Source organism: Xenopus laevis, chromosome 6L (genome assembly GCF_017654675.1).
Source record: "Xenopus laevis strain J_2021 chromosome 6L, Xenopus_laevis_v10.1, whole genome shotgun sequence".
Classification (NCBI taxonomy): Eukaryota; Metazoa; Chordata; class Amphibia; order Anura; family Pipidae; genus Xenopus; species Xenopus laevis.
Genome location: NC_054381.1, coordinates 556,888 through 566,001, shown reverse-complemented (window position 1 = coordinate 566,001; position 9,114 = coordinate 556,888). Strand labels below are relative to the sequence as shown.

General features: G+C 43.2%; 1 protein-coding gene across 1 annotated transcript; it reads left to right on the top strand.

Moving 5' to 3' along the window:
- Positions 1 to 332: 332 nt before the first annotated feature.
- LOC108704651 (homeobox protein GBX-1) lies at positions 333 to 4,551 on the top strand. The gene is made up of 2 exons (XM_018241305.2): positions 333 to 1,025; positions 3,851 to 4,551. The coding sequence occupies exons 1-2, from the start codon at positions 593 to 595 to the stop codon at positions 4,357 to 4,359; spliced, it is 942 nt and encodes a 313-aa protein (XP_018096794.1). The 5' UTR covers positions 333 to 592; the 3' UTR covers positions 4,360 to 4,551.
- Positions 4,552 to 9,114: the final 4,563 nt, after the last annotated feature.

Here is a 9,114-nt window from a genome sequence, read left to right as displayed (position 1 = left end):
TAGAGACTTGGGGTGCCACTAAATTGATTAAGAAGAAACCCCGTCTCACTCTTTGCTGTTGGGGAAGAAAGGGAACGTTTGGGCGTCTCGGGGAGAAGTCTGTGTATTATTTTAGGGAACATTGGGATCAGTTCTAGGAGAAGAAGTTCAGGGATGAATTTGAAGGGTCGGAGCCAGTGAAGTTCCTCGTGTCCCAGTTGCTGATGATCTTTAGCAATAAATGAGAGGTGGCCCCAGTATTTCTTCTTGTCGCTGTCAATTCCCAGTCTCTTGGCCAAACTGCAGGGAGAGATAATGAAGAGTCTGAATAAAGAAATGAAGGGGAAGGAGTGAAGATGGATGAGCAGTGTCTCCCCCTTCCTCAGCCCCCTCCCATTACTGTGACAGAGAGAAGCTCTCACGTTCCCTCTCAGTCTGAGACCTCCTGTGCCCAACACACCGATCCCTGCGCAGCCTTCCCCTAGCCCAGCCAGCACCCTGCACTTGCACCCCTGCATTTGCACCCCTCCATTTGAACCTCTGCATTTGCACCCCTAAATTTACACCCCTCCATTTTCACCCTTGCATTTGCCCTGCTACTACTCAGTGGAGAATGCAAAGACCCAGTGGGGTGCTCAGCACATTCACCATAGACTCTCTGATTGGCAGCCCTCCTGCCCGACAGGGACATGTGCTCTATACTGGGTACCCCATGTTCATGCCATATCGGCCCCTCGTTCTTCCACAGACATTACCCCCCACCCCACTACCCTCTCTTGGACCCTTGGCCTCCTTCACTGGGCGCTTGAGCAACACTTTCTGTGCCAGCCTTGGGCAAGGACTCCCTTCCATGGTGGCCCTGACTACTTCCCTCCCCAACTTTCCAGACACTGCAGAGAGTTTCTATTCACAGTCCCAGGAGCTGGCGGCCCCAGGAGGGGGTTCCCCAAACTTGGAAGAAAGAGGCAGAGAAGCTGCAGCACAAGGAACCCAGGACCCCAGCTCAGAGGTTGCCAATTACACGGAGCCTTACACCTGCCTGCCAGGTAAGGGGGGAGGGAGAGAGCCAGATGAAGAGTCAGGTAGCCACACTGTAGAACATGGAAGGAGGAGAATTAAACAGGAGCAATGAGACTCCAATGAGTGGGACCTGGAGAAATCCAACTGGATCTGTAGAACAGGGGAATGACCCCATGTCTGTGACACGCAGTGCGGTCTCTTTAAGTGGCAAGTGATATAGAAAGGTGGCTAGCAGACAGAACATGCAAATGGCTTTTAGGCAGAGAATTATAATGGCTATTGTTACATTAGAATGGCTAGTATTGAGACTGTGGTAATAGTTATTTGTACTATTTGTTCTTAAGCAGAGAGATGGCTTATGTTGCAGAGAAGTGAGCCCAGCGTCAGCTATACAGCCAGGTGGCTAGCAGGGAATGTGTGTGAGTGGCTAATCATAAACAACGGTGGCTAATTAGCAGAATGTGGGAATTGTGTACAACAGTGATCCCCAACCAGTAGCTCATGAGTAACATGTTGCTCTCCAACCCCTTGGATGTTGCTCCCAGTGGCCTCAAAGCAGGTGATTATTTTTGAATTCCAGACTTGGAGACAAGTTTCAGTTGTATAAAAACCAGTTGTACTGCCAAACAGAGTCTCAATGTAGGTTCACAATCCACATAGGGGCTACTAAATGACCAATCACAGAACTTATTTGGCACCCCAGGAACACTTTTCATGCTAGTGTTGCTCCCCAACTCTTTTAACTTCTGAATGTTGCTCACGGGTTCAAAAGGTTGGGGATCCCTGATGTACAACATGAAGGAATGGCTTGTAGCCTAATCACACAGACACATGGCTAGTCATACAGAGATAAGGCTAGTAGGGATCATATACATTTGGCTACTTATAGAGTGAAATGGCTAGTACATCGAACATCGGAATGGCCAGTCATACAGAGAGATGATTAGCCACAGTATGAGAATGGCTAGTCATATAGAGAGATAGTGAGTGGGAGAGTATCTGACTTGGCCAATACAGAGATGACTAGTAGGAAGAATGTAGGAGATGGCTAATAGCCCACAGATGGCAGATAACACTGGACTACCAACTTGTTTCCAACACAGTCTCTTTGTCCTGCTGTTATGATGTTGGAACATACCAGAGATCACACAGGGACCCCAATTATTAAAATATAGGTCACCTAATCGCCCCAATAAAAAAGAGCCCAATTACCAACAGTACCCCAATCAACCCACTCAAGGCCTATTATGCCAAGCCCCACCCTTTGCAGCCCACAAATTTCATTTTCATGTTTATTGGGTCCACGAACTCTGATCCGTTTCTTCCTTAATGTTCTTGCTCCTCCTCTTCTCACACTTTTGGGGCACTTTGAACGCTACAGTCTCTGGGGTTGTACATCAATACTGGCCTATAGGAAAGGAACCCTAATATCCGGGCAGAGTATACACCCCAGAAGCCCAAAGCCAACACATTCATTGTTCCTGTTCCTGATATTCTGCTCAGCTCTGCCCTGCCCTCCTGCATTCTACCCTCCTGCATTCTGCCCTCCTGCCCGGGGTGGATCCTGATTTTGGATTCTTTCCATTAGGAGATCATGAGGCAGTTCATAGAACTTCAATAAAGAGCCTGGACAAGAACATGAAAGCATATGCACCCCATTCCCCATAATCCCCTACTAGTCTTAAACCTAATGGTCACAATGGGGCATTGGATATATAATGACATGTTCTCAATTGTCTTTACTCAGCCTAAACTACTATTTACTAATCTCTACTAATCTCCCTGCTGACATAAGTATGGGCCCCCTATCAGCCAAACCTCTTCCAATAACAAAAATTGCAAAGCACTCATTAGAGCCACCCTAAAACAAAACAGGATAAAGACGGGGTGATGGCACCCCCTTAACACACAGGAACCCAGTTTCTCTGAGTAGGGAAGAGTGTTGGGCTTTTCACAGGGGGGACATTCCTCAGAGCCATAAGGAGAAGACAACATTGAGTAGAATAACTTGGGTATGGGGAAAGTCTCCACAAAGAAAGCACAAAATGGAGAACCCCAATTCAGCAATAATTAGGGGCCCTATTTCTCTGAAATCCAGATTTCCACATTAAGACTTAAAGAGGCCCTTGATAAGTATCAGTCCTATCGCACATCAGTTTGCTGCCCCAGTGGAAGTTCCAACTGATCTTATACTGAGCTTCAATGGACTGAACTGCTGCACATCCAAGTGACTTCACAAGTCCAGTTGGGGCAAATTCCAGGCTTTACAGTCGGGGGGTTCTGAAGAGTATCATGAGGTCATTCATTCATAAGATGTTTTTTGCTGTTAATGGTTCTTCAGCACAGAAATACAGGGGCAGAAACACAAGGTCTAGTTTGAGTTGCTACTTTCCATCACATGATCTCATTAAGGTTCCTCCACCATAAGGCAGGTACCACCATGAACTAGGCAAAGCCCAAAACCCACATACTTTGCAAAACCTATTATTAAAGCAACATTGAGAAGGTCATTTTCCAAGGAAACGTAATGGTGGTGTCACCAAGCTAGACTTCGCCTATATCTGAAACCAAGAGAATCTGTTGAATCATTATTTCAGACGCATGGAGGGTAGGAAGAGCATTATATAGGCTTGCAGTTATCGTTATTTTGGGGACAAGCATATTTATGTGAGACGATCCTGTTGTGTTTATGCCTGGTATAGGTTTGGTGCAACACAAATATGAGCAGCCCTCTTCTGTTATTCCTCTAGTAGATCTTGCAGGTCCTTCTTGTACTTTATTATAGAAATAGCACTGAGCACATGGCTTTGCTTCTTTTGTCCCATCTCACCAATCATTTTTCTGCTGTCAGGAGATGAGAAGCTGGACAGCTCCGATGAGGACAAGGTGGATGGCCAAGCCTCAGAAGCAGGTTGCAGTGACCATGAGGAGGAGAGCTCGGGGGAGAGTTGTGATGAGAGCATTCCTGATGGAGTAGGAAGTTCTCCAAGGATTAGAAACAAGGGGAAGGGCACCAGTCAAGCCTCAATGGTGGAAGGAGTTGGAACCCCAGGGAAGAGTCGGAGGAGGAGGACGGCATTCACCAGTGAGCAGCTCCTGGAACTGGAGAAAGAGTTTCACTGCAAGAAATACCTGTCCCTCACTGAGAGGTCTCAGATCGCCCACACTCTGAAGCTCAGTGAGGTGCAAGTCAAGATCTGGTTTCAGAACCGTAGGGCTAAGTGGAAACGTATTAAAGCTGGAAACGTCAGCAGTCGGGCCGGGGAGCCTATTCGAAACCCCAAAATTGTGGTGCCCATCCCAGTGCATGTCAACCGCTTTGCTGTCAGGACACAACAAATGGATGGCGGGCACCCCTAGAACTACAGAAGGGAAAAGGGAGCCACAGTTGATGGTTTGGGAGACTTTAGCCAATTGGGGTTGGCCCAGCTGTACATACTTTGTATATAAATGGATTATATGGGCCAGGGAGCTGACAATCACAAAACAGAACATTACAGACAAAATCAATACGTGAATCCCAGGAATTTTACAAACCACTAAATGCACTGAGCTGATAATCATCATTTATTTATACAGCATCAGCGAATGATGTGGTATTTTATATTAATTTATAATGAACAGGGATCTCTCAATAATTTCACTTATAAAAGTTTACAGAGAATGGGATGAGGGTCCAGCTCACAAGAGCTTACAATCTAAAGAATCTCAGTGATGTGGATCTCTAAGCAGGTGGGGGCATCTCATGTGGATAAAGGAGTCTCACACTCGTGTTTAGAACAGATTGGAGTTGGGGAAGAAGATGTGTCGGATCACCTGTAAGGAGCAAGTTGCAGGAGACAAGGTGGGAATTAATAAGAGAGTGAATAAGTGTAACTAATAGTAAGTAAATAATAATGTAAATAAAAGTACAACACATACTTCATTCTCTAGTACAAACTCTATACTGGCACCCATTACCCAGGAAAGGTAAAAAGGGAGGAGCCAAGTGGTGAGATGCAGGTAGGGAGGAAGAAGGTGGATGACTGAGGGTGAAAATAGAGGGAAACCTTGGGCTCCAATTGGAGGTAAAATAGAAATAAAACTCAGTACTGTGCTTTGCAGGCGCAGGGAGTTATACTCAGTACTGTGCTTTGCAGGCGCAGGGAGTTATACTCAGTACTGTGCTTTGCAGGCGCAGGGAGTTATACTCAGTACTGTGCTTTGCAGGCGCAGGGAGTTATACTCAGTACTGTGCTTTGCAGGCGCAGGGAGTTATACTCAGTACTGTACTTTGCAGGCGCAGGGAGTTATACTCAGTACTGTACTTTGCAGGCGCAGGGAGTTATACTCAGTACTGTGCTTTGCAGGGAGTTATACTCAGTACTGTACTTTGCAGGTGCAGGGAGTTCTAGTTAATACTGTGTTTTGCAGGGGTGACAGTGAGTTTGTGGCTGGGGAATGAGGGAGATGGGAATGTAGATGACACTTGTTATTGCTGAACTGCTAATGAATCTCTCACTACTTGTAATCAGTGTAAACTGCCAGCGAGTGATTACTGGGGCTCCCAAGGGCTTGTGTTTAGGGGGGGGGTTTGATTCTCACAGATAATGTGTGTGGGGAGGGCTCTCTGATTCATCATTCCCCTATAGGGTTAATCTATAAACCTCACAGTCAGAATATTCCCCTTGTGTCTGTGTGATATTAAAGGGGAAATATCCCTCCTCCTCCTCCCCTGTGTGATATGAGCTCAGTCAGTTGGGGGGTATGTAGAAAAAGGGGGGACAGTGATGTGCCAGAGACAGTCAGACCCATAAATGTTTGGACAGAGACAACTTGTGTCTAATTTTGGTTCTGTACATGAGCACAATGAAGTTTAAATGAAACAACTCAGATGCAGTTGAACTGCAGACTTTCAGCTTTAATTCAGTGGGTTGAACAAAAAGATTGTATAAAAATGTGACAAACTAAAGCCTTTTTTTAACTCAATCCCTTCATTTCAGGGGCTCACAAGTAGTTGTACAAATGAAATGTTCATGTCTAATAGTTGGTGGAAAATCCTTTGCTGCAATGACAGGCTGAAGTGTTGAACTCATGGACATCAGCAGATTGTGGGTTTGCTCCTGTTTAATGCTCTGCCAGGTCTTTACTGCAGCCGCTTCTTTCACTTGCTCTTTGTTTGTGGCCTTTCTGTCCCACGTTTAGTCTTCAACAAGTGAAATGCAGCTCAATTGGCTTCACATCAGCTCAATATTCCACTTCTTTGCTTTAATAAACTCCTGGGTTGCTTTGGCTCTATGTTTTGGCTTGAGACGCCTCCCAATCAATGTGAGTGCATTTAGCTGGATTTGAGCAGACAGTGTCTCTGAAGAGCTCACAATTCATTCTTGTGCTTCTGTGTCACATGATGGATAAACACTAGTGTCCCACTGGCAGCCATGCACCCCAAGCCATCACACTGCCCCCCAAATGTTTTATACACAACTGTGCTATGCTTTGGATCATCAGCTCTTCCCAAGTCTTCTCCAGACTTTTTTACTCTTGCCATCATTCTGCTAGAGCTTCATCTTGGTTTCATCTGTCCAAACAATGGTTTTCCACAACTGTGCGGCTTTTTTAGATGTTTTTTAGCAAAGTCCAATGTAGCCTTTGTATTGTTGGTGCTTATGAGTGGCTTGTACCTTGCAGTGCCCCCTCTGTATTTACTTTCATACAGTCTTCTCTTTATGGTAGACTTGGATATGGAGACTCTACCTCCTGGAGACTGTTCTTCACTTGTTTGGCTCTTGTCAAGGGCTTTCTCTTCCCCATGGAAATGATTCTGAGATCATCCACCACTGTTGTCTTCCGTGGACGTCCAGGTCTTTTTGTGTTGCTGAGTTCACCAGTGATTTCTTTCTTTCTCACCATGTACCAAACTGGAGATTTTGCCTCTCCTAATATTGGAGCCATTTCTCAGATGGGTTTTTTCTATTGTTGCAGCTTAAGGAGGACTTGTTTCACCTGCATGGAGAGCTCCTTTGTCCTCATGTTGTCTGTTCCACATACACCCCCCCCCCCCTCAAATCAACTCCAGGGCTTTTATCTGCTTCATTGATAATGACATAACCAAGGAATTGCCCCACCTGCCCATGAAATAGCCCCTGACTCAATGGTCCAATTACTTGTGAGCCCCTGAAATGAAATGATTGTGTTAATAAAAAGGCTTTAGTTTGTCACATTTTTATATAATCTTTTTGTTCAACCCACTGAATTAAAGCTGAAAGTCTGCAGTTCAACTGCATCTGAGTTGTTTCATTTCAAATTCATTGTGGTCATGTACAGAACCAAAATTAGACAAAAGTTGTCTCTGTCCAAACATTTATGGACCTGACTGTATAAATACACGTGTATTATTTTTAAAAACTGCACCAAAGATACCTTAGTAGTTGTTTTATCCTTAAGATTAAAGCAGAGGTCTGTGGTCAGTACAATACAATTAATAAAGTCCAAAGAGACAAAGTTCCCCGTTTAATCAGTTTAACTCAGTCATGAAATTGGTCTATTCTTACACCTTATTCAACACCCAAATATTTTCAGATTTAAGTAAATATATGTAAGTAACCCAATAGAAACACCAGAGGTTGTCAATCTACTTAGAACAATCACTTATTCAATTTATTATGTTTTAAAGTGCAGTGGATTAAAATCAATGAATCCAACTAAATCAATAGAAAAATGAATAGAAACCAATCCCACAATTATTAACAATAATTAAAAAGGTCCCCTACTAGGGTTTTATCCTCATTAAGTTAATGAGCAGCAACGTTTCTCCCAATCAGTTAATAAAAATCAATTAATTTAATTAAAACACAGAGGAGGACTTTAAACAATTATTAAAATGAAACGATTAATTCATGAAACTTTAAGGGATTGAAAGTGCAGTACCAATAAATAGTAATTGATTATCTTATCAAGTTGATTATAAGGTATAATTAATTATAAAACTTAAATCAAACTGCTGGAATTGATGAAAATGAAATCATAGAAGGTGGAGTTGTCCCAATATCTACTACTGGTTATTTTCTATCCCTGGGACACAACAAAGATGTAGAAGGCAGAGTAACCGGACTGTGGTCTAAATTAATACTCAATTACATTCACCAAATTAATGGTCACTCTTAATTAATTATACCTTATAATCAACTTGATAAGATAATCGATTACTATTTATTGGCACTGCACTTTCAATCCCTTAAAGTTTCATGAATTAATCGTTTCATTTTAATAATTGTTTAAAGTCTTCCTCTGTGTTTTAATTAAATTAATTGATTTTTATTAACCAATTGGGAGAAATGTTGCTGCTCATTAACTTATTGAGGATAAAACCCTAGTAGGGGACCTTTTTTAATTATTGTTAATAATTGTGGGATTGGTTTCTATTCATTTTTCTATTGATTTAGTTGGGTTCATTGATATAAAACATAGCAGACGAGATTTGCATGGGTAAAACAAAGAACAGAGTGAAATGCAATAAAATCACTAAAATCAATGCTTTTTTCTTGTATAATCAGCAATCACAATGACAGTTTGAATATTTTCGGATGGCCAAATAGGTTTTACAGACAGAAATAAGCGACCACCACCTACGCAAACCTGAAAATGCGCCAAAATTGCAATATAATCCCAAAATAACATACAAAAGGTATTGCGCAGTGCGATTAGCGAATACACTATTCGAATTGGCAATAAAACATTTTTTTCAGGCAAAACAACACAAGAAAAATAATAAAAGCAATAAAACTGTGTGTACAATAATTAAATTATGTGTGTTGTGAATGTGAGACCCCCCTGTACGTGAGAGTGTGTCAGTGTAAATGTGTGTAATAGTGTACAAAGTGTGTGTTAACACTAACCTGGGGTGTGTAGGCTGCAGGTCTGTGTCAGAGGAAGTCACCTGGTCGCTGATTCGGGGTCGGGGTCGTTGCTGGAGGAAGTGAGTAAAGTTGCAGCTCACGTGCCGGCTCGTCTATTGGGGCCCCTGGGGTCACTTTCTCACCCACATCGTTGTCATGGGGCTTCTGAGCGACTGGGGAAGGAACAAGCGCCTTTAAAAGCAACTCCTCCCCCGCCCAGATATGCTGCAGAACGTAGATT